This window comes from Pieris rapae, chromosome 20, assembly GCF_905147795.1.
Source record: "Pieris rapae chromosome 20, ilPieRapa1.1, whole genome shotgun sequence".
Classification (NCBI taxonomy): domain Eukaryota; kingdom Metazoa; phylum Arthropoda; class Insecta; order Lepidoptera; family Pieridae; genus Pieris; species Pieris rapae.
This window is the reverse complement of record NC_059528.1, coordinates 6,199,090-6,224,740: the sequence shown is the minus strand read 5'-3', so window position 1 is coordinate 6,224,740 and position 25,651 is coordinate 6,199,090. Positions and strand designations below refer to the sequence as shown.

The 25,651-nt window shown below is 32.5% G+C and overlaps 6 protein-coding genes across 7 annotated transcripts in view; 3 read left to right on the top strand and 3 right to left on the bottom strand.

The window, feature by feature from the left end:
- Positions 1 to 1,798, bottom strand: part of LOC110995565 (glucose-6-phosphate 1-epimerase) — a 28,481-nt gene extending 26,683 nt beyond the window's left edge. The window contains exons 1-2 of the mRNA XM_022262775.2: positions 1,676 to 1,798; positions 1,110 to 1,161 (exon numbers count right to left, since the gene is read on the bottom strand). Of these exons, the coding sequence (XP_022118467.1) occupies positions 1,110 to 1,161; positions 1,676 to 1,742 (119 nt within the window). The 5' untranslated portion in view covers positions 1,743 to 1,798. The remainder of the gene's footprint in view (positions 1 to 1,109; positions 1,162 to 1,675) is intronic.
- Positions 1,799 to 2,083: 285 nt separating this feature from the next.
- Positions 2,084 to 6,672, top strand: LOC110995560 (protein disulfide-isomerase A3). The gene is made up of 9 exons (XM_045632663.1): positions 2,084 to 2,313; positions 2,392 to 2,600; positions 2,862 to 3,090; positions 3,526 to 3,636; positions 3,927 to 4,059; positions 4,342 to 4,502; positions 4,948 to 5,176; positions 5,456 to 5,593; positions 6,140 to 6,672. Exons 1-9 carry the CDS (start codon positions 2,165 to 2,167, stop codon positions 6,242 to 6,244), a joined length of 1,464 nt encoding a protein of 487 aa, XP_045488619.1. The 5' UTR covers positions 2,084 to 2,164; the 3' UTR covers positions 6,245 to 6,672.
- Positions 6,673 to 7,188: 516 nt separating this feature from the next.
- On the bottom strand, positions 7,189 to 8,636 carry LOC110995559 (adenylate kinase isoenzyme 6 homolog). Its single transcript, XM_022262768.2, has 4 exons — positions 8,419 to 8,636; positions 8,162 to 8,313; positions 7,864 to 8,009; positions 7,189 to 7,390 (listed from the first exon to the last, which is right to left on the bottom strand). The coding sequence occupies exons 1-4, from the start codon at positions 8,456 to 8,458 to the stop codon at positions 7,201 to 7,203; spliced, it is 528 nt and encodes a 175-aa protein (XP_022118460.1). The 5' UTR covers positions 8,459 to 8,636; the 3' UTR covers positions 7,189 to 7,200.
- A 1,225-nt stretch (positions 8,637 to 9,861) lies between these two features.
- On the top strand, positions 9,862 to 10,383 carry LOC110995561. Its single transcript, XM_022262771.2, is given in 1 exon segment — positions 9,862 to 10,383. A coding segment is annotated over 1 exon segment (360 nt). The 5' UTR covers positions 9,862 to 9,966; the 3' UTR covers positions 10,327 to 10,383.
- A 452-nt stretch (positions 10,384 to 10,835) lies between these two features.
- LOC110995570 (elongation factor 1-alpha) lies at positions 10,836 to 13,211 on the bottom strand. Its single transcript, XM_022262780.2, has 2 exons — positions 13,085 to 13,211; positions 10,836 to 12,473 (listed from the first exon to the last, which is right to left on the bottom strand). The coding sequence occupies exon 2, from the start codon at positions 12,460 to 12,462 to the stop codon at positions 11,068 to 11,070; it is 1,395 nt and encodes a 464-aa protein (XP_022118472.1). The 5' UTR covers positions 12,463 to 12,473; positions 13,085 to 13,211; the 3' UTR covers positions 10,836 to 11,067.
- A 2,169-nt stretch (positions 13,212 to 15,380) lies between these two features.
- Positions 15,381 to 25,286, top strand: LOC110995569 (FERM domain-containing protein 5). 2 transcript variants are annotated; one of them, XM_022262778.2, is made up of 12 exons: positions 15,381 to 15,911; positions 16,024 to 16,128; positions 16,247 to 16,289; positions 16,372 to 16,548; positions 17,378 to 17,478; positions 17,657 to 17,797; positions 19,173 to 19,325; positions 19,969 to 20,057; positions 20,588 to 20,723; positions 20,968 to 21,049; positions 21,156 to 21,347; positions 21,969 to 25,286. In XM_022262778.2, the coding sequence occupies exons 1-12, from the start codon at positions 15,822 to 15,824 to the stop codon at positions 22,304 to 22,306; spliced, it is 1,647 nt and encodes a 548-aa protein (XP_022118470.2). In that variant the 5' UTR covers positions 15,381 to 15,821; the 3' UTR covers positions 22,307 to 25,286. The 2 variants fall into 2 exon arrangements, with proteins under 2 accessions (XP_022118470.2, XP_022118471.2); XM_022262779.2 differs by having other exon boundaries at positions 15,384 to 15,911; positions 21,177 to 21,347.
- Positions 25,287 to 25,651: the final 365 nt, after the last annotated feature.

Below are 25,651 nucleotides of genomic sequence, written 5' to 3'. Positions count from 1 at the left end.
AGATATCAGTTCGAAAAGGAACATGATAATCATTTAAATCGTGCACGCAAAAAATTAATAACTAACCATTATAATTATGTAAACTAGATATGCATTAACCACAAATTGAATGTACTGAAGGTTAAAAACGAAATAGCGACAATAGCGAATATACAAGAAGTTCATCTCCGACAAGTTTACTGATTTATTCAAATAATTAAACGAGGGACTTGGTTTCGTAACCCAGGTTTGTTCGTAAAAAGTTACGATTCGGAATTAAATAACCTAGGTGATATTACTGCCTGAAGTCTTCTATTGTTTTGTCAGTTTTACTTATTAACTATAAAGATCAGTGTTGCTTAGAAGGTGAAAATCTACCCAAGCGTCTACCGATTTTTTTTAAGTGGGTATTCAGACTTAAGTACTTATCAGCCTTAAATAGTAATATTCTGGGAATTGAACTATCCATCAGACTCTGTGTGCGATAATCATTAAACAGACAGTTTATTTGCATTAATTATTTATAGATAAAGTCCTGGAGCATCTACATACAACAGGTGAAAGATATATTAGTTCCTGTACGCTTGTCCCGGACACTTCCTATTCATTATGCATGCAAATAATGATACTGTAACCTATAGTATTATGGTAAGAATTGAATTTATTATGGAACATGTTAACTATAATGTTACACTTAACCTGTCATTACCAATTAAATTTTTTTTTATATGCTATTTAGTTTTGATTTATATTTTTTATTTAAATTTTATATTTAAATTTTAATTAATAATTTAAAAGATTTATATTTAAATACACTAAATGTATTTATAACAGCACCAATGTTTTTATGAAATGTTGAATTTTGTTATTAAATGGACAAAAATAACCGCAATAAGTTAAAAGTAACTTATGACATGGTTACTTTAAATATTATAATGTATTTAATGTATAAACTTGATTCATAAATGTAGTTAATTAACAAAAACTCAGGTGATACATTAGGGGACTTTATATCATCTTATAAATATTATTATGGTAAAGAGAACCACCTGTATCATTATGGTTTTTTCAGATTAATTTTAAATCAAACTAGTTTGATATTAAGACATTATAGACTTATTTCTACTCACCTAACAAAAAGTTGCTCCTGGTTATTGACTCTCCATGATACCACAGTTGCACCTTAAAGAATAACATAATACAAGTCAAAAAGCAATTTATCTATTCATCTCATAATGCAAACTAATTAATTATTAATGTTGTTAAACAACTTATCAGATTTTTTACAAGTAGGTACATCTAATAATCATTTACAATTTAGAAGTATCTACAGTTTACTTCCTACAATCCAATATACAAGGTCAGATAGCCGCAGACAACTTGGTCTATTCAGTGAAAAAAACTCGTTACCTCCTATTATACTAAACCTGACACCACAACCAATTTAAGTTAACATTCTATTCATTAGTTAGTCAGTAAATGATGCGAAACTTAATTTTTTGTAGTTACATGGCTTGGAGATATATTTATGAATTATTAACTTTTAAATAGTTTTGAAAGTTCCGCGCATCATTTCGAAACAAAATAAAGCTTTTACAGGTTAGCCGGTATTTAGTAGCTATATGTTAGAAAAACAACGAAAAAAATTGTGCATGCATGAGTATAGTTTATAAAATAAAAAGTTTTATTTACTTACCGAAAAGATTTACGGTACAAGTTGTATTATTGCCTCTGTCGAGAACGACAACACTCGTCGCTGCCATTTTCCGATTGACAGCGAAGCCAACTGCCAAATTATGCTAAAGAAATTATGAGTGTTACCCTCGTTTGTAAAATTAATCAGTAAAGTGTAAACGATACTAGAACACTGTCTATGGCTTCTAAATTTCATAACTAGTTAATAAATATGGTAGTAAAAATTTGATAAGTTGAGTTTAGTTATTTATGAATTGCAATTTATTTATCCGTATATCATTACTACTATATAAACTCTTCCAAATCGCTACCTACATATTTCTATAGAAATACGATTATTCTGAACGCGACTGTTTCTAACCAATCACAAGAAGACAACGCTTTGCCGGTTTATGTCATTTTCGGCATCATACCTACTGATACGTGTATTTTTCCGGTTCTCCTTTCTCATTTTGTAGCTTTCATTCGTTGGCTCGACATATCGTGAAAAATGTTAGGGTCAATTAAATTGCTTTTATTTCTAAGTGTAATTTATTTAGCTAAGGCTTCGGAAGACGATGTATTAGACCTAACTGATGCAGACTTCGAAAGTGTGATTTCTCAGCATGACACGGCTCTCGTCATGTTTTATGCCCCATGGTAGGTACTCTTTAAGATTACTCATCTCTTGTTTGGTATTTGGGAGATTTTCATCTTAGTATAATATAATTTAACCAGGTGCGGCCACTGTAAACGTTTAAAACCCGAATATGCAGTAGCGGCCGGCATTTTAAAGAACGATGACCCCCCTGTAGCCTTGGCTAAGGTAGACTGTACTGAGGGTGGCAAAAGCCTGTGTGAAAAATATTCGGTCTCTGGATATCCTACCTTGAAGATCTTCAGAAAAGGAGAGCTGTCCCAAGAATACAATGGCCCAAGAGAATCAAGTAAGAGCACTTTATTTAATCCATTTCATTTAAATCTTATCAGATTTATCATTAATTTTCGATTAAAAGCACTTCTTTTAAAGTACTGTCTTTTTTCTCACCTATGTGTATCCTTGTATATTTTTAAAACATTAAATTAAATGTATGCTTTCTTCTCATATCTTAAGTCTCTAATTAATCTTTATTCATATATAATTTTCTGGTTTAAAATACATGAATTATATTTATAATGATATGTTATATAAAGATCTGCTTATTTAGATGGAATTGTCAAGCACATGAAAGCCCAAGTTGGACCCAGCTCTAAGGAACTGCTCACAGTAGCCAACTTTGAGGACTTCCTTAAGAAGGATGAGGTGGTTGTTGTTGGATTCTTTGAAAAGGAGTCCGATCTGAAGGGCGATTTCCTGAAGGTGGCTGACAAGATGCGGGAAGAAATTACCTTTGGCCACTCTTCAGCTAAGGATGTTCTAGAAAAAGCTGGATACAAGTAAGTAACTATGATGTCAGAAGTATAGTACAGATAAAAAAGAGAAAAATAAACAAATCAACTTAAAAAAATCTATGAGTGAATTTACTACCATAAATTGCAGTAGAAATTTATTTATTAATCATAAAATTATATTTCATGTACATAATTATTGGAATTCATGGATATTGCTGTATGAATCTTACTTTATCATTAAACTTAACTATTAACTAACTTCTGGTGCAAACTGATAAGTTATCTGTGTTATGTTAATCATTATTTTTGTGGTTCTCAATTTATTTCTGAAACAAGTTTTGTTGTAATGTTGTCTTAGCATGTTATCACTTTAATTACATTAAACATCTTGATCATAATCTAGCATGACATATGGACAACTGACCACAGAGACTTAATAATTTGGTACCCACTTGATAATGTTACCTTATTTTCTATTAGGAATAATGTAGTTCTATACCGTCCTAAACGCCTCCAGAACAAATTTGAAGAGTCATCTGTAGAATACAAAGGGGAAGAGGATTCATTGAAAGCATTTATTAAGGCTAACTAGTAAGTAATCTTTGTATTAACCATAATAAAAAAATGTTAATCGTGGAGAATGGCCTATCTCGCTTTGATAAACACTAGTAATTTTTGCGTTAATTAGATTCCATAGAAATTTATAATTATTTGTGGAAATCTTTCAGAATTTATATGTTCATTGAAAAGATTTCACTATGTTTCTTTTTGTAAAAATAATACAATAGCTCTGTTCCATATATAAATGTCTCCTAAGTTGTACTCTCAAGGATATTATTATATAGATAGATTACTTAATATGAATGTTCATGTAATTACAGCCATGGTTTGGTGGGAATTCGTCAGAAGGACAATATGAGGGACTTCACTGACCCACTTGTAGTTGCTTACTTCGATGTTGACTACGTCAAGAATGCTAAAGGTACCAACTATTGGAGAAACCGTGTGCTGAAGGTAAAAAAAATATCTAATTTTTTTTTAAATTAATATTTTTGCTTTATATATATGCGTTATAATATTCATATTTGGTATAATGTTGTTAATGCTTAGATGAGAATGACTTCTTAAGATAATATAATATTTTTTTTGTTATGTAAAGTATTATCACAATAATTAGTATTTGAGATTACATAGTATTTTTCACATCTCACCTTACAACATTATAAAATGTAGACTTAGGCCTACATTATAAATATTTTATTTGTCTGTGTTTACTTAGTAAAAAATAATTCTCAGGTGGCCAAAGAAGTAGATGAAGTGTCATTTGCCATTAGTGACAAGGATGATTTTACACATGAGTTGAATGACTATGGCATTGACTTTGCCAAGAGAGACAAGCCTGTAGTCTCTGGTCGTGATGCAGACGGTAACAAATTTGTTATGAGCGCAGAGTTTAGGTATGTTTTTTTTAATTTAAATATGCTATATTAGGTTACTAATAAAAATGTTATATTAAAATATATGTTGAGTTTCACCAACAGTGAATATTTTTCAAATAATTGTAGAGTAATTGAAGCAAAGAAAATTTTACTCCACACTAGTAGTAATTGATACAAACTACTTTCGTACAATGACAACATGAAGGAAAATTTACTGATAATTGTCAGTCATAGTTCCATTCTATGTTATTCAATAAAATAAAGTGCTTTATTGAAATATAATTCAAATTTTGTTTAAATGTCTATCCAGAAAATGAACCGCCATATAAAAATATATGGCTATAAAAATATATATATGGCTTCAATTACACAATGCAAATGAGTAACATTCTTAAATAATTGAGTGACAGTTATCTGTTAGAACCTGCACCAATTACACTCTTAATTATATTATATTTCATAGCATTGAAAGCCTACTGGCGTTCAGCAAAGACCTTCTTGCTGGCAAACTGGAGCCATTCATCAAGTCAGAACCAGTACCTGAAAGCCAGGGCGCAGTGAAAGTTGCAGTTGGCAAAAACTTCAAGGAATTAGTTACTGACAGTGGAAGGGATGCTCTTGTAGAGTTCTATGCGCCTTGGTGTGGACATTGCCAGAAGCTGAGCCCAATTTGGGATGAACTTGGTGAAAAGGTAGAAAAAAATTAAATACAGAAAGGTTTCATTTAAAAAATAATCTGGCTTTTAGCGCAACATAGGATACATAAATTAAGAGTCTTTAAATATAAGTATCACTTATCACACATATCCACCTTTTGTCCACAGAGTTTGAATCAACTCAGCTTTTTTTACTTAATGCCAATACTGTAATAAACTACACAATTTAATCACCCATGTAAAATTAATAAATGTGCATGTGACTTATCTACCATACATTTCACTGTATAATGCTTAATATTTTTATATCTACAGCTTAAAGATGAAGAGGTAGATATTGTTAAGATTGACGCAACTGCCAATGACTGGCCTAAGTCTCTTTATGATGTGTCTGGATTCCCAACTATCTACTGGAAACCCAAGGATTCAAGCAAGCGTCCAGTCAGATACAATGTGAGTACATTTCAGTAACTTTGCCATAAGTTACTACCTCGAGAAAGTTTTAAAAGCTATTGTAAATGTTTTCCTTTTTAAAACTTAAACTTTATTCAACAATTGCACAAAAACACTTTTTAAATATTATACTTTTACTTACGACACGACTTTAAATATTAACAGTGAATTATAAACATATAAAAAAACTATATCTATATTTTCACATATATATAAAAGCTTACACTTACACAAAGTGCATTAAACAAATTATGAGGTATCCTAATTCAGACATATTGGAGAAAGGTAGAAATTACATCTCAAACTGGCTTCAAAACAAACGGCCCACTCATTAAAAACACGGAAAGTAAAAAATATCTATCTATATGAGTATTAATACAAACATCTATGAACCTGTCTTGTACTTTGGACGCCATAAAAAACGACTGTGTTAGCTAACAGTTTTTTAGGGGCCCCTTATTTTTAACATAATATCTCCTTATCTTTGGATTCTGAGATAATTCTTACTTGTCCATCATAAAATTAATTATAATATTATTTTCCCAGGGTGGCCGTGCTGTTGAAGACTTCCTTAAATATGTATCAGAACAAGCCACTAATGAGCTCAAAGGTTGGGACCGAAAGGGCAATGTGAAGAAGGATGAGCTGTAGAGTTGTGATTTACTTTCCATGAAAGATCTGTGAGCTGTGTGTGTGAATGATTTATATATTAAAGATTATATCACTTTTATTGTAACAAATGGTATGTGTGCAGAGTACTACAAACAAACAAATATCACCAGTGCAAAACCGTTTTTATACAATTGTAGTACCTCATTTTTGTATAGTGACTACAATTTTCTCAATTACATTCACTATCTTAAAATTAGTTTATAATTTTCTAAACCCTAACAATATATGTATCCAAGACTTTCTCTTGTATATTGTTTAGAAACATTCCATCCCCTAATATATGAGAGATATTTTAAGTGAATTGAGTGTCTAAAGAATGTCTCAAATAGATAACTCAAAATCGAAATACAGTAATTTTAATGCATTTCTTTATATTTTGTCAGTGGGATAATAAAATAGAATATTTATATTGTTTCTTTATTTAAATCCTGTACATTTTACATAAGCTTACTTATAACTACATAGTATATTACATATCTCTAATAGCAGCATATAACCATACCTTATTAATGGCACAAGTTACCTACAATAAGTTAACAATTTTGGTAGTGACGTTTTTGCATCCAGTTGGATATGGACAATGAATTTATGTTTCAGAAATAGGTTAAGTACAAGTTTATAACCTGGAATCAAGTTGGTGTTAGTGTAGCTGACTGTAAATACCAACCACAATTATTGCATAAGCAACCAAATTCTTATGCTACTACTAAAAATACTCTTGTAATATTAAGATATATGTATTTGATAAAACAGTTAGTTACTTTTTTAAATTTATTTACATGGATAGAAATCATTACGCAAGTTAAAATTTATTTTATTTTTGTTGCCATACACAGAGCTACACAAAAACACATGTTATTAATTTTTATAATAACAAAACATTAAAAGCTGACAAATAAAATAACTTAAAAGAAAAGACTTATAAATTTTTAAAATTATATATTTTCTTCCTTCCACCTCTCAATCCAATCAACAATACTTTGAACATTACTTAATAACTGTTCCTCTGTTTCATTCTGTAACTGTATAACAATCTCGGGCTTGTATGAAGATTGGGCCTCTTCCAATATTGTCTCAAATATTTCACATTGGATATTATCATCTAGTTTTTTACCAGTATAACCTCTGAAATATTATAGCGCATTAATGTTTGAATTTAGATAAATTCTGTTTTGCGTAGAATTTTGTAGGTGTTCCATTGAAATATACACTGTTGTTGCCTACTAAATGAAGTAACCATGTAGGTGGTTAAGTTTATAAACTAACTGTATAATAAATAATAATTATAATAATTTTTCCACTGTAGATTTGATTTTTTTATAAAATGGTCTTGACTTCTTCAATAAAGCTTTTATAAGCCAGTTGGTAATTATAAAGTATAGTTAAACTCATTTAACATACTATAAAGCTTATATTTTTAAAGGCTTTAATAAAATAAAATCACTAAATGATATTCCATTCCTCTCTACATATGTAAAGGACTTTCTTTTTTGACATTCATGAGTGTACAATGTGTTACCTATATGTATAAATTATTTTGAATAGTCTTATTAATTGCAAATAGAGAGAAATGTGTAAAAACTAGAGTGAACAGTTACCTTACTGCTAATCTATCATATAGGGTTGTGTTATTTGTCCTTATAACAAAGACACCATCAAACCATCGTTCAGGAAAGAATTCACACCCATGATAGTCAACTATATTCCCTCCTTTTGCCATCATTCCTTCCATAATATCTAGAAGCTTTAAATTGATGTAAATATATATGTATAAACAAATTACGACAGCCAACATAAAGAAATTATTATTAATGAGAATATGAAGATTAAATGCAATCTTTTTCTTACCCCTAACAGATATATTTTTTTATTGTTTGGAAGTTTACGAGTACCTACCTTATCTTCATTGAGGTAAGGACATTGATACTCTGGGTCATACTCATCAAGGCAGTTGTACTCTTCAGCTAATTTTGAAACATCGCGCCAGGTAAATTTGGTACGATCTGCTAATTTTTTACTAATAGTCGACTTGCCCACGCCAGGTGTCCCTGTTTATAATTAATTATAAAATATTGTTTAATTTTAAAAGGTACATAAAGGAAAATAATATAACCTATTTATCTTAAGAGAAATAATTAAGGTGCCCCACTCACCTGTGATAAGAATGTTTGGAAGACTTCTTTTTAAATTCATTTTGTATTTTTTGTGGCATTCACCTTGGTCTTTGCTATAATAAATATTATTTAAATGACACTGGATACAGGTAGATTGATATACAAGTAAACTAAATGCTTGCTCTAGAGTCTAGACTGTAAAATCAAAAATGTAAATATTTCTGTTCAAAATTTATGTCTATGGCAAAAAGACGGTGTGTGTTGCCACTTGCCAGGGGATCTCGGTGACATACACATAGACATAGGTTGCAAATTTGTAAATGCATCAGAATAGATGTTTTCGAAGTTTGCAACCAAGTTTCAAAACTTTTGTAATTATTCCGAGACCACCTTACTTGAAAAAATTACTACGAATTAAAAATAATTATAAATAAACATGTTCCGGTCAACGAAAAAGGTTGCAAATTTATACAACCGTTCAGTATACTTTTCCGATATATGTGTCAAGTTTGCAGAACTTTTGGAATAATTTAGCGGTTTTGGAAGAATTTTGAAGCAATTTACCGGTGCCAGACTACCTGAGATGCCAGTGAGTTGGAACCACATGACTTTATCTTGACTTTGATTAGGTCATTTTTTTCGATGTTCAGATGTAAGGTCTTTTTCTGTGGGGTCAGCGGTGTAGAGTTATAAAGCTGAACAGTTTCTAAAGCCATAAAAGAACTTTCTCGACCAGTGTAAATAACTGTTTAGCCCGAAGGCTCCAGTGGCTAAGATCAAGAAGTTTTATACTATAACCTTAGCGACAGAAATATTGTTAGCGCGTTTCCGAGTATGTCGTCATTGCAGTGATTTAAGTGTCGTATTGTGCCAAGTGTTGAAAAATGTTGGTATAACAACTTGCACAATACTGACAATTTTTTTTTAGATACGAGTACGTGTTTTATATATTTTTAGCTACCAGGAGTGATAATTAAATAAAAAAATCCAGTTTGAAATAACCTAAGAAGTGATTTATTCAACAAACTAAGAAAACACGGTATTCTTAAAATCACATTAAATTTACATTAAAAGTAACTTATACAATTTTTAGCTTATTATTTTTAGCATTTAATTTGTCGTTTGGAGACCGTGACACACTGAGGCCTTTCTTTCATAAAAAAACGGGTGGGGATCGAAACCACCTACTGCGGTTGCTGCTTATAATATTATAGTCTTTGTTTTAATAAAATGTAAGTTCTGTTATTTGATATTGTCTCGATATAAAAAGATGCACATTTCGAGTCAATAAATTTTATATAAAATGTAACATATTCATTCTAACATACTTTTCAAAACAAACTAGTAATTTGTATCTAAAATCTGTGGAATCCACTAAGTCTGTGGTCACTAGACTGACTACCTTATAATAGTATCAGTAGTATATAATAGTATCTGTACATACTGTATATATAATCTATATTCGTATTTCGTACATATAAATATAATAGCAGTACATACTACATAGTTGATAGTTCATAACCTATATGTTATTATGATAAAATATTGTTTGTAATATATTAAGTTTTACCATAAATTTTATATAGTATGAGAATTCGAAGGCCCCGAAATTTAACAAATGGACAAATCGCTTTGGTCACTGTGTTAGGGGTTCTTGGCGGTGTTTATATTTGGACGCCAATGATAAGAGAATCTTTTATAAAAAATCGAGCTGTCGAAGAATCAAAGAAATCGCACTAGAGATCTATAGAAATGAGTGTGTTCAAGCGTTTTACACAATCTGGGCTTTTGCCTAAAGCATACATGGCAATTGCATTTACTGGTGTTACAATTGTGACATATAAGATGTGGTTAGGCCCTTACATAAGAAAGCGACGTTATAAAGAAGCAGAAGCCTGGGCTATGATGATGATTGAACAAGAAGAAAGAGAGTCAAATAGTGAATAGCTTTGAAATAAATAAGTTGTATAATGTATAGATAATCATATAAAAATATTAAAGTTTTATGCTCTTTTATTACTAAATTCCCTCACGTATTCGAAATTTATCTCGGATTATATGCAACTACAAATATATATTATTAATAACGATTGTTTGTAATCCGAAACAAATTTTAAGTAATCACCAAAGGATTATTCCTTCTGAATATTTCTTTGATGGTGTTTTCAAGATCCGACTTACTCGCAGACAGTATGTATTATTTTTTATATACTATCAGTTCTAAGAGTTACAAACAGCATTTTTATTCTAATTGGAAAGTTTAGTCTACATTTTCCATTTTTATAGCAGTTACTCCCTATTAACTTTCATGTAAATAAATGTGCTGCTATGTACAGACAGTAGGTAGTAGCTATAGTCGGGCAAAACCAACATTTATGTTAAGTCTAAAAAGGCGTCAGTTTAAGAGCTTCAAAATAATAGCTCTAGTATTCAAATGGAAGTAATAAAAGAAAGTATAATTTTGTAGGCTACTTTATTCTATGAATTTACATAATAGTTGGAAGTCGTAACAAAATATCTCAGATATATGATATATTAAACCCTTATAAATTATAAAATAATGTTACAGTATAAGCCATGTAAAAAATATAGAAAAGGAATGAGTTTGTAGCCTTCTTTCCTTCGGAACACCTTGCGGTGTATGAAGTATCGCAGCTGTATGAAGAATTGTGCTGTTGACAATGTTAGCTACTTCTTGCCGCCCTTGGTAGCCTTTTCGGCGGCCTTGGTGACCTTGCCACCACCAGCTTCCTTGAAGTTAACAGCCTTGATGACTCCTACAGCCACAGTTTGTCTCATGTCACGGACAGCAAAACGTCCAAGAGGTGGGAATTCCTGGAAGGACTCCACACAGAGGGGCTTGGAAGGAACAAGGTTTACAATAGCAGCATCACCAGACTTGATAGATTTAGGGTTATCTTCAGTTGATTTTCCAGTACGACGGTCTACCTTCTCTTTGATTTCAGCGAATTTGCAAGCAATGTGAGCTGTGTGGCAATCAAGGACTGGTGTGTAACCGTTGGAGATTTGTCCAGGATGGTTCAATACAATGACCTGTGCTGTGAAGTCAGCAGCCCCCTTAGGTGGGTTGCTCTTTGAGTCACCAGCGACGTAACCACGACGCAATTCCTTGACAGAGACGTTCTTTACGTTGAATCCAACATTGTCTCCGGGCACAGCCTCTTGGAGAGCTTCGTGGTGCATTTCAACGGACTTAACTTCAGTGGTGATGTTAGCTGGAGCGAATACGACAATGGTACCAGGCTTGAGGACTCCAGTTTCAACTCTGCCGACGGGCACTGTTCCAATACCACCAATTTTGTATACATCCTGGAGCGGTAAACGTAGGGCCTTGTCAGTGGGACGGGCAGGTGGCAAGATAGCATCAAGAGCCTCAATCAGGCATTTACCTTCAGCCTTGCCTTCCTTACGTTCAACATTCCATCCCTTGAACCAGGGCATCTTGGTTGATGGCTCCAACATGTTGTCTCCGTGCCAGCCAGAAATGGGTACGAAAGCAACAGCAGCTGGGTTGTATCCAATCTTCTTAATGTAAGAGGAAACTTCCTTTTTGATTTCCTCAAAACGAGACTCATTGTAGGGAGGTTCAGTAGAGTCCATCTTGTTGACACCAACAATCAGCTGCTTGACACCAAGTGTGAAAGCGAGAAGAGCGTGTTCACGGGTTTGACCGTTCTTTGAGATACCAGCTTCAAACTCACCAGTACCGGCGGCGACGATAAGTACAGCACAGTCAGCCTGGGAAGTTCCAGTGATCATGTTCTTGATGAAATCTCTGTGGCCAGGGGCATCAATGATGGTAACGTAGTATTTGCCGGTTTCGAACTTCCAGAGAGCAATGTCAATGGTGATACCACGTTCACGCTCGGCCTTCAGTTTGTCCAAAACCCATGCGTATTTGAAGGAACCCTTACCCATTTCCTGGGCTTCCTTCTCGAACTTCTCGATGGTACGTTTGTCGATACCACCACATTTGTAAATCAAGTGGCCGGTGGTGGTGGACTTGCCGGAGTCGACGTGTCCAATGACGACAATGTTAATGTGAATCTTTTCCTTTCCCATTTTTGGTTAGTCTGAAAAAAAAAATAGGAATTAAACTTCAAGAAAGCTTTTCGCAATATTTTGAGACTTCAATGCACCTTAACAAGGTCGTTAAAGTGATCGAATACGCGGCCGGCAATATGGCGGCCGCATGGCCGCCTCGCCCTATCTTGACGTTTAACAATGGATGTCAGCCATTACGATATATTGAGGACATAAAATTGTGCAAAAAAATTAGATTAATAAGTAAATAAGTTAATAGAAATATAATGTACAAGAAATGATTATTGCTCAACATGCGGTAAAACAAACTGATTCACAACCACGTGGTGACATGTGCCGGTCTAACTTTCATGCCGCGTAGGCGATCATGTTTAAATAGAGAACATAAAATTTACTTTAAATAGGAACAAAACACGATCTTACAAGTTATACGTTATCTTTCAGTTAACTTTATTATATTTAGAGGTAGAGAGATCGCACATAATAACACCTTTTAATAACTAAGTAATCTACAACCAAAATATATTAACGTATAACTTTAGTAATTACAATAACAAATAATTACACTGATACTAAAACTTTTAACAACTAGCAAGAATCACTAAAATAAGCACTGCACTTTGTTGCTTTTGACACTCACCACGGATAGCGTGTATAATCCGAGAAAGACTCCAACAGAATGGCCGAGATATGGATTTTCATTCGTCTGGAAGGAGAGGAAAAGGAGTAATTTCCGGTTTTTAGTGTTGACATGCTAACAAATTTTATTTTTCCTGTTACTGTTTATATGATACGTAGCAGTTAATCTGTGATATGTATTCGTGTTTTACTATGATAAAATGTTGTTATTTACCTCAATCAGGACCCATACCCGTAGATACTTAATGTAGATTATATTCATAGAAAACTCTAAAAATATTTTTTCCTTTCAGATAATGCATTATATTTTAATGTCTGTGGGTGGGCAGAGTTTCGTTGAGTTTTAGAAGGGTTGCGTATTTATTAGATTAGGATTTATTCAGGTTACCTTACGTGTAGTACTTGTCGATTTCAGGATTATAAAGCAAGTATAACCTTTAGAAGTTATAAATTATAAAAATACTGTACATTAATAAATCGGTTTCAGTGTAGGTAGTCGACCTATTGGACATAATCGGAAATAAAAATGTTATAGTACAATTTATGATTGTGGGAAAAACTGAAGGATTTATTTTGGATAAGTGTGCGATGATTGCTAAATTTATATAAATTTATAATATGATAAATAATGGTAGGTTACATAACTCACGTTTACAATAATTATTCTCCCTAATACGTTTTACTAATTTTGCATAACCACCCTAAAGATTACGTCAAATCCGTTAGCGTTCGGAAACGCAATATGTATCTACAACATGTAAAGTTTGAATAGAGTTTAAATTTTTGACAATCGCTCAATGAGTTTTTCTGGATTTTTTGTTACACTAATTTAAAATATATAGTTAAATATTCATTATTTTATAATTAAATTAGTATGTCCCTATATACTGGTTTTCATTTTTTTGTTATTGAAAGATTTGCTTGTAAAGGCTGGCTATTATGTGATAAAATATATATACCTATTGGTGGACAATAGATATAGATATAGCTGTTATCAACGAGGCTAGCGAAGTCCGAATGAAGTAATAGTGTTATAACTTATGTGGCTGTTGCCTCGGTACGCATTATAGGTTTATTAGAATAATGGCGGGTAATTATTCCAGTCCAGCGATCCAGTCCATTACTGGATTGCTTACTGGAAAAATGTAAACCCAGCACTGGAATAAACTGAATCCAGTAAGCATTACAGTCCAGTAACTGGATTCGCGGTCTACTTTTGGATCCAGTGCGATCAATCCAGTCCAACTGGAATAATGTAGACGGATTCCTACGAATCCATGCTGACAAAGTACACACGTGTTCGTTGTATTTGTGGACGTATGACTGAGGCTTCTGTAACTATCTCCAGTTGTTAAAAAAGAAAGTGACTTCTATTTTTATTTTTGCAGGTAGATCATCTCTGAAGAAAGTATTCTTACGCTGGATATTAATCGAAACTAATGTACAGTTCTTTAAAGTTTTCTGCTATCATTCTATGTCTATTCGCGCCAGTCTTATATTAATTGGGATCTTCTACCTTCAGTTGTTGCAAAAGCATTACTGGCCCTCCTTTTTATCTCTTTCGCTGATCCAAGTTCTCACCCAAATCTGGTTCCTTATCAACTTCATTAATATCTTCTTGCAGCAAGAGTGATTGAGCACGTTTGAAACATTTTTGAAACTGATCTTCTTGAAATCATTGTCACTGTAGTGTTCAAACTTCACTGGCTTTTATATAACTGGAATAATGTTGACATTACAGAGTCAGTCCAGCACTGGACTGAAATCTCGCTAGATCACTGGACTGGAATAATGTAAGCCGGGCATAAGATTCAGAGACGAGATTTAGCATAAATACCCGTTTGTCAAAACATATTTGATTTTGATAAACGGTGTCATTAATATCCTATAGGTACTTATATTATACCCTTAAAATAAACAAAACCATCGAAACCGCGCTGAACTAGCCGACGAAAGGATATGTTCCTTCTTCCGTATGTTTTATTTACATAACGCCATCATAATTGGTAACAAAAGAGATAAAAAAAATTTTATCGTGTCTTAATTTACGTTGATTAGCGGTAGTATTGTTCTGGAGAAAATATTAAGAGCTTCTCTGAGAATGAATGTACATTTTGCAATCGGGATCTTTTCCCGACACTGGGTGTAAGATTCTGAATACATAGCGCCAACTATGATTTCTGTATGTCAAAATCCAACACCTTTTTGACGTATTGGAGGCAGGCCAAGCGTCGTTTCAGAATCTTAAGATTAGTTTCTATAAATAGCCTAATCTCCCAATTATAAAAACTCAGTGACTGTTCATACGGATCCGGATATCCGTATGAATCTTCTTAGCCATATAATTAATATATTATGTCTTTTTGGTAGCGTTATAACTTAATTCGGAGAAAAACGACATGCTAAATTGCTATATGTCAAACAACCAGCTGCATTCTGACAATTAGTTAAAAGACATTTTCGCGGATAACCTATATAGTCATATTTTCTTGATTTTGAAAAAAAAAAACATAACATGCAGCTCCGATTCCGAAACGTTGTATAGTTTTCACTTACGTCTTGCCATTAATATTTTTAAAAAGCCCGTGTATTAAGGGTTTATATTTACTAGTTATTTCTGGTCATAATAATTAAATTTTATTTATGTAATTTAATTAATATCATGATGGACAGTAATAGTTATACATTTTACAAATAAATTTAGTATTTTTTATTTGATTTTAATAATCAAATTCAATATGTTTAAAAGCCGCGGCGATAGTAATATTGTTTATAAATGTACAGTACGGTTATTGGAGGATACAGAGATTTTAGAATGCGAATTTCATGTAAGTGTTTAAACTGTAAATGCATGACTGTTAATATACTTTTTAACTATGGTTTGATATTAAACATTAATATTGTACATAGAAAACTGTTTAATGAGATTTTTGGTTTTAGCCTAGTTATAAAGGAAAATTCTTACTGGAACATGTTTGCCAACAATTAAATTTAACTGAAACAGACTACTTTGGTCTAAGATATGTGGATACTAATGGTCAACGGGTAAGTTATTACATATATTCTATTATTGTACCACTTCTTGTCTTATATTATTTAACATATAACTTACTGAATGTTAAAAATTAGGTTTTAAAATTAATTATTACATTATTTATTACAGCATTGGCTACATTTAGCCAAATTAATACTAAAACAAGTTAAGGGTAAGTTAAGTGTTTACTTTTTTAACCTTTTGTATTTAAATGGTGTAAAAAAGTAATAAACATTATATATATCACTTTGCAGATGCAACACCAATATTGTTTAGTTTCCGGGTGAAATTTTATCCTCCAAACCCATTATTGCTAAAGGAAGATGTCACTCGGTTTCAAATTTATTTACAATTGAAAAGGGATTTACTTCATGGAAGACTTTATTGCACTGCAAATGAAGCTGCAATGCTCGGTGCACTTATCATCCAGAGTAAGATTATAAAATATAGAATTTTACTACTGCGTTTAATTACTATTTAGTAATAAAAATAGTATATACCTAGTCCTGCCATAAGTTCTGTTTCAAATGAAAATGCATTTTTCATGTGAAACTTCTTTAGGCGTACATTCGTTACGGATGAAACACAATGATAATAATATTAGCATCTTGTTTAATAATACGCGACAGTGTCCTAGCAGGAAGCTTCATTTCTCGCTTTCTAATGGGGTTTAGACTCTTGGGTAGTCGAATTCTGACTTAAATGGTTTTAACAGCCTTTGAAGTTCTAACAGCACGCGTCCGCTTCATTTTTTTGTCAACAAAACGTGTTGTTGTATCTATTGATAGTACGATATATGAACATACGCCTAATAACAAGCTTTTGAAGTGTCTGGAATATGCGGCGGGCTCCATACCCACCCGGGATAGCTCCATGTATTAATTTGATAATGAAGATGAAAAAATATGTAAAATAGCGCAAAATTTAAAGAAGTTTTGAAAATAATGTACCTGTTCCAAATTCAAAATAATTAAAAAGTTTAAATAAAGAAAAGATTTTATGTAACAGTGTTTATAGCCAGACTAGTTATATAATTAAATTAAATTAAAAAATGTTTTAAATTAAGTCTTAATAAAAAAAATTAAGTTAAACAGACTGTCAATCTTGGAAAGAAAGTCCTGTTTGGGTTAATTTCATGCCGATATACTACTAAATGTACCTTTTAAAGTGAGTAAGATAATGTTTATTCCGATTCTATAATTTTCATAATCATAAAAATCATTCATTTAATAAGGTTGTGACGTTTTATACAATTTTCAGTTGAACTTGGTGATTATGATCCAAATATTCATGTCGGGAATTATGTGACAGAAATGAGGCTTTTGCTAAGACAGACTGATGCCATTGAGGCTAGAATACAGGTTAGTATTTATCATAGACAAGATCTTCATCACCATAGATGTATTCATATGCATTTGTATTAACTTATAAAATAAATAGATACATTCTTCAATAATAAAACAATATTATAAGTTTATTTGGCTGAATAAAAGACAAAATACATGTAGAAGGTGAATGCCTGTTTTTCTTTCTTTCTAGGAAATACATCAAGAGCCAGTGGAAGGTACTCCGGGTGGTACAGGTGGAGTTAAAGGAATGTCCACACAGGAGGCAGAACGTACATTCCTTAAAATTGCCTGTCAACTTGACACTTACGGTGTTGATCCACACCCTGTTAAGGTATGGAATTTTTTTTTAAATTTCCAAAATTGTATTATTTTTTTTAAAGGGTAATAACCTTCTAGTGGATGTTTTGTTTCACGTCTAATCTATCTTCTCAATAAGTTCAACGCGATTTCAGCATTGCATAGGGGATTCCCCCTGTCAGACTAGAATTGTGATGAATTTGTTTAAGTTTATAATAACACAATTAAACAGGTGCATAGGTACGCAAAAGTAATTATGGGCTTGACAAATTATTTGGCTATGATAGGGCTGGTAAATTCTAGAAGTTGTACATTCCTTCCTTGGCCGGAAAAAATTCGTTAGCCCATTTCAGGGTTTCACGTTATCGCCGTGATTGTAGCGTCGGATTGTAAGAGTCGCAACACCATGGTTTTTTTCTGTGACGTACACCTGGTACAAGGATAGCGTAATGATGGCGTCATGGTAATTTTGATAAAATTATCAACAGTATGTGATAATATGATTGTCATGTATTTGCCCGGTGGTTGAAGTATGAATAATTAAGTTTTATTTTCTGGTTCTTGCCGAATTATTTATATTTTTTTTCTTAGCTAACTGCAGGTAATAGTAGTTTTCTACCTTTTCTTAAGGCTAATTATTGGGTTTCTGAGTTCGATATTAGAATTTAAAAACGCAATTAATGAGCACGAAGGTTAAGGTTGGCACGGCTGTTATTTTTACAATCTATAATAATCTACACGGCAATGCCTGCCGCACTGCCATGGGATAAGTCAATGTATTTATTTAAAATATATAAGATTTATATTGATATGGTCACTATAAGATGTTGTTTGGTTCGCTTATTACGTAATACTTGAGTAGGGACGGAAAGAATTGACAGACTTGGTATTACATGAATCTCACAATGTCGTACGGTAGAAGTGTCGCGGCCAACTAGCTTAATCAGACTTTCAATTAATTGTCTAGCCGTTTAACGGCCTGAAAGATATTCAGCCGTAGAGTTTATTAGAAACTATAAGAATTAATTAGAAACTATTCAATATGGCGTCGAAATAACCACAACTTTGATGGTGTTTTCCAAAGTTTCATGAAAAACCACACATACAATAGTGTAGTAACAATAATAATGTGAATTTGACTCAACCTATTTAGTTTTTAAATGAATATTTGTTATTGCTAATGCTTCATATTTTATATTTCTGCTAAATAAATCCTTTATTGTATGAATGGCCTAAGCATTAATTAGCCAGCCAGTTTATTAAATGTTGTAACAAACGCGGCTGAATTTCTTTCAGGCCGTTAGTTAAACGGCTAGGGGGTTAATTGAACGGCTGATTAAGCCTAGGTGGCTGCGACAGAAGAACTGCGTTTCGAGACTTGTTTTTTTACAAGTTATATTTTTTTTCAGGATCACAGGGGCAATCAACTGTACTTAGGTATTAACCATTGCGGTATATTAACATTCCAAGGGAGCAGAAAGACGCATCATTTCAAATGGTCTGAAGTGCACAAAATAAATTTCGAAGGACGAATGTTCATCGTTCATCTTAACTATCCAGAGGTATATTTATCTAATATTACAAAGAACTAAAACTTGTGAGGTTGAAGGGCGTAGAAAATCACGTTATTTATGTAATATACCAGACAAATTAAGAACATTGTTGTAGTCGCATTTGCAAAGTAAGAGAAAACTTGGTCGGACGAAAACTTTTTTTAAATGAACAAAGACATTCACGATTGAGTTCTAGAGAAAGTTGTGGAGTTGATAATGGCATTAAAGTATTCATATGATTTATAATGTATAAAATGTATGTAATGTATTATAATGTATAAAGTCATATGCCGCGACTCAAAAATCACTGCGCGGAATTTATTCTGGTTTTCACCAATGTCTTTCACTAATTAATATATGGCTAAAAGGCTATTATAAAACATATATATTATTGCTATCCGATACATTGTCTTATAGAATTACCAGAGTTCGGTAGATTTTGGCAAATTAATTATTAAAAAAAAATCCTTTATCAATTTTCTGTGTTAGTACAGTGCAATATAATAATATATCAATAAATCATAAGTCATACTTTCCATTAACATTTTGACAATATTTTCCCTGTTTCATAAAGTATTAAAAATAAATGCCATCAAAAGTGTAGTACTCATTTACCAAAATATATGGTTTGTTAATGTGTTAAATATTTCAGAAAAAGCATACGGTTGGTTTCAAATGTCCGAGTGGCGCCGCATGCAGGCACGTGTGGTGTTGTGCGATTGAACAAATGCTATTTTTTACGTAAGTATTAAACGAGAGCAATATTATTACGGATGAAATGCAATAATAAAAACATTAGCGTCATTAGCACGATATATGATATACGGCTTCAAAAGCTTAGATACGAAGCTTTTGAATCCAGATACGAGTGTCTTTTACCTTCATCCATTTCACATTGTATCCAATTACAATGTGAAATGGATGAAGGTAAAAGACGAATGAACGCGAAAATATGTGAAATGGCGCAAAATCAAAAGAAGTTTTTAAAATGAAATAAATGTTCCAAATTTAAAATTATTAAAAAATTGAAAGAAGAAAAGTTTATGTAATAGTATTTATGGCCAGAATATGGCCATGGCGCTAAAACTGACAGACGTTAAATGTCATCTATTTAGCCCTGCTATAGGTTAAAAATAATAAGTAATTTGCACAGACTTTGCTACGCGAGGGAAAGCCTTTTGTGTAATTAGACATTTGTGCTATACATTAATCGATATTTACAGATATTAACTAAATCATGGAACCTGATTAATATTTGAATATTTTTATAGATTACCTTCGTCATCTGACGCTTGCGTCTACTCCGGTGGAGGGTTATTCTCATGGGGCACTAAGTTTAAGTACGTGGGCCGAACAGAGAGGGAAATATTAGAAAGAGATGGCCTGCTGTCGTCTAGAGACTCACAGGTAATGTAAACTTTATGAAGTTATACTGTTTATTTAATCACAAAAAAAACTAAAATGTTGGCTAATATATATAAACTAAAATATAGTAAAAATTCACTCTTATCATTTTTCTTATTCGCGCCAAAAGAATTAAAACTTAAGAAAGTTAATAGTTTTGCTGTCATTGATCTTTTTTTGTTCTAAAAATCGTTTATGCCTATTGTAAAAATTTAAAACACCATTTATAATCATGATCTTTTGGTAGGATGAGGGCTCAAGTACTGGCGGGAAACGAAAGGCGTCTAGCGTACCAGCGACGCCTTCCACTCCTATGACGGGAGATTTTGGTAAGTTCACTAATGTATGAAAACGAGCACTGCGTTATATTTGAACTAATAAATCGTAAGAAAGAGATAGCTACATCAATTGATCTAACCGTCCTTATCTTCCCAGCTAAATTCAAGATGTTTATAGGCTACAGCAGCTTACCAAGATCTACACACAGTGCCCCGTTGGAAGAGAGTGCGATTCCAGGATCTAATATTCCGGATGGTGAGGCTTGTACTGGCGGATGTTTGCTTAGCGGCGCCGCTGTTGATATCGCACTTTGTGACCACTTTAGGACCGTGTCTGATGATAAAACAGGTATGATATATTTTTAGTACATGTGAACTATTAAATTTTAAGTTCTGTAAATTTTTTTTATAGAACAGGGAGCAAACGGGCGGGAGGCTCACCTGATGTTAAGTGATACCGCTGCCTATAGACACTCTCAATGCCAGAAGGCGCGCGAGTGCGTTGCCGGCCTTTTAAAACATCATTTTATAAAGTAGTTTTTGGAATCTGCACTAATTTTGAGAAATTTTTAATTTTCCCATTTTGATATGAAATATGCTGATTATTATCTGTGAGGGTAAAGTTCGCTTAGACACTTTCCGAGTCGTTTAAAACACGCCAATGGACTTTTTATATAAAGAACCCCCGGTCTTTAAAGTAGGAAAGCATCGAGAGGGAAACCTGCTTCTCTTAGACCTATAAATTGTCAGGCACAGATGCCTGATCACTTACTTTTTCTATTACGAAAAATTACCAAACAGATTCATAAATCCTTGGCCAAGGCAAAGTGTTGTAACGACACTGATTTTTATTTAATATTTTTTGTAACCCTAATTGATAATAAACGCAATGTTAAGGGCAAATTTTTTTTTATATTTAGGCATACGTTATAAAAGATAATTTTCAAAACGAGAATGATATCTTCCACAGCCTGTGCTGAGTATACGCGCGATTCATTCGAGCACTCTTCAACCGAATCGGGAGCGACAACCCACGCTACGCACGTGTCACACTCGTCACAGCCCGCGGACGACTGGCGACCTCCCGCCCTTCAACCTCCCCCCCGACCTTTCAGCCTACTCCGCGCTTTCGTTCCATCCTTTTTGTTTGTATGGCTCTCTCTCGCTCTAGGAATTCTTCTCCTATTCGAAACCGATTGGCCACTTTTCAGACCCCTAAAGCGAAAACCAGAACTTGTCTCGCTAAGGCATCACTACTACGCGCCATTGAAGGAGTATCTCAAAAAGAAGGTTGTTGAGCTTTTTTGATTCGAAAATTTTAGAGTTTGTGGAACATTCGAGAAGACTTGTTTCAGGGGATATTTTACTTGGAGGGGATTTATCTAATAATGACATTAAGTGCAAATTATTTCTAAAACAATATTAGAATTGACATGAAATATGCAGTAAAACTGAATCTGGGAGTGTAGATCTTAAATTTAGTTTAGCCTTTATTCAAGTGTAGTGTGAAGCTACGGATATTCTTCAATAGATTTTTTTATATTACCAATATTCATTTAGCTGGCCTAAGCGTTTGAGATTCGTTAAATCTCTATAATTAACGGATACCGATAGGTAAACGTGACAGTAGTCAATTCTGATGTGTCAAATTTTTGGACACGTTTTAACGAAGAGAATTAAATATATTATGGCATAGTATAGCAAAACTTACAGTTTTATAAATTTGGTTACGGGGCCTTTGAAGTATTACGTAAGCATGTTTACTGCAATTTACCCTCCCCCCCTTTTCTCAGCAAAAGTAAGAAAAGCTCTCAAAAATAAAGGTATTATGTTTTTGTAGGAATCCTCGAAAATGCATTTAGTTTTCAAGCATAGACAATGTGTGCGTAATATGAAGGTAATAATAATTACTTTTGACGTAATTACCAAATAAGAAAATCAAAGACACCCCCTATAGTGCTTACGTAATACTTGATCGGCCCCTGAACCAAGTTTGAGTGGATCAAGTTAAGCGCTAAGTATGACTTCCGTATGTCAATTTCCAGGATATTATACGTAAACGACTTAGCGCTAAATCTACTTCCATAATACTAACCTTAGTCTTGACCAGCGTTGTCAATTTTTTTTATGCCAAGTCCAGATTTTGGAACTTTTTGAGCGAAAAAAGCGGGATTCGTTTGTCGGAAGTGGGACAGAAAAAAATTATTTGAAAATCGGGACGTTTGGCAACGGGGTTTTGAATTGTCTCTGTTAAAAACTTCCCTGTTCTTTTAAAACATGTCAAGAAATATTCGTATTTCTATTTATAATATAAATAAATATACACCATAATATATTCAAATCGCTTTGTGTTGCGGAAGTAATCCGTGTTATGTAAGTTTTATAACTGCTTGCTTTAGAGGTTAAATTGCACAAATTAGGTAGGTTCACGCGAGGTTTTAGCAAATATTTTTTATAATTGCAGCGGCTTAGGTTAAAATAACTATAGGTAAAAATATTATTCTATAAGTGTTAAGTTAAATTTACGCACATGATTGGAGACGACGCGTATCGCAAATATTGGTGTTTTTAAGGTTATACTAAAAGTACTATTGGACATGCCAACATCCCTCACAACATCATCACACTTCATTAACCATATGACTATTTAAATTCGGGCCTCGGAAGTTCATGTTGATCGCGAGTGGTCTACAACATTCTTACATGCGCGAACCATTTCCATTCCATTTCTGCCCAATTCGTAGGACTATAAAACGTGGGCACATAGTCCGAGCTGACCTTGATGCCCACAGGCAACAGCGATATCTCCTTTAAAAATACACGCTTGCTACCTTGCCTGTCATACAGTTACAAAATTTTTACATAGAAAAATCATTGCTAAAACACAAGAATTTATATTTACGATTGTTTTAATTTATTATGTATATTGTTTATTAATTTTATAGATGTATTTATTTAAAAATTGTGATGTTATAAATGCACAGATTAGTAATATTTAAGCACTAGTCTCAAATCGCTAGCAAAAAGCATTTGTTTAGGTTCATAATCAATTGCACAAATTCAGCTCTCTAGATTAAACACGCTTATTAATTATTATTCCACTAAGAGTAGGTTAGAAATATATCTAGATGTATTTTAAATAATATATTTATTTTAAGAGTTTATATTTTGAAAATTTTGTGGTTTTCTGCGCTTTAAGAAACAATTTCTGAACGTAAATCGCCATATTAACATTCCTAAATAATCTTTAATAGAGTGGCTTTGATTATATGACTGAAGTGTAACTGCATTTATTATTTTAATATCAATACAATCTTATCATTGACAGTATAAGGTTTTTACTTTCTAAACCAGAATCTCAAGTAAAAATTATAATTAGTTGTATATTAAAAGTTTATTTTTAAGTAAATAGTTAGGCACTTAAACTAATGCTTAAAACGCACGTAACGCCTTGATGAATACCTGAGTACTTTAGCTTTCCTAGTCACTTTTGTAAATAATTTAGCATAGATAATATCGGTATTAATATGTACAAATTCACAAATAGCTATTGAATGTTGTTTGTTAACATTTTATAACTGTTTGAGTCTTATGTGTGTGTGTGTTTATGAAAACATTGAGTAATAAGAATCACGTCCTACTTTAGTGCAAGCTTACATTGTTTTTATTAAGTCTAGTCAATGGAACTCGCAAGTTTGCGCATGATTGCAATGAATTGATGCCCGCGTACCAATTGAATAAACAGTATGCAAAGGTTAATTAATTGACTTATTGTAATGTATACTCTATGGTTTGGGAATAGAGTCGAGAGTACAGATAGAAGTATTCTGTGTTGCCATAGCGCTATTATTTCTGTGGACCAACATTAATTTTGTACATGTAAAAATGTTATTTTTTAATACTGCTTTACAACTTTTACAGCTCCAGTAGTATTAAGACATAGTAATGCTTGTACTTGGAAATTTTGTAAAATGGATTAGCCTAAAGATCAGTAGTGACATTGCGTCCATTCGATTCCCATATAAATGTATAATGTTAAAACGCAATAAACTTTCCGATTCTTTTAGTGTTAAAAAAGCCCTCGAACATTTGTTAAATTCTTATTATTAAAGAGGTCATTTTTATGATTAATAAACATTTTTTTAGTAATACTAATTATGGTATTTGTGTTTGAATACTAAAGCCAAATATTTGATATGCATAAAAATTGTACAATATCGGCATGTAACATAAGCACAAATTGAAATAATATAGCCATTATAAAGTTTGAATAAAACACTTGCCAGTCTGTTTCATGTTTTATTATTTAAAAAATAATTCCAAAATAAGCAACAAACAAATACATTAACAACATAAAAACATATTTAGTGGATTTACGTTTAAACACTGCAATGATAATTTATTCATACAAAAATATTAATCAAATTAGACACCAAACATACATATTTAGAATTTCTAAATATGGCACTTCCAGGGGTCAGATAAATTATTATTATTTGATGTTGCCATTACGAAAAATATATTATTAATTTATTGAAATTATGTGTAATCAATCTGAATTGTTTATTTTGCATATAACTATTTTAGCTTACGTTTTTAACTTGACATTTGGATATGTATTTGTTACAAAATTTTTAATTGTCAAATAAATAA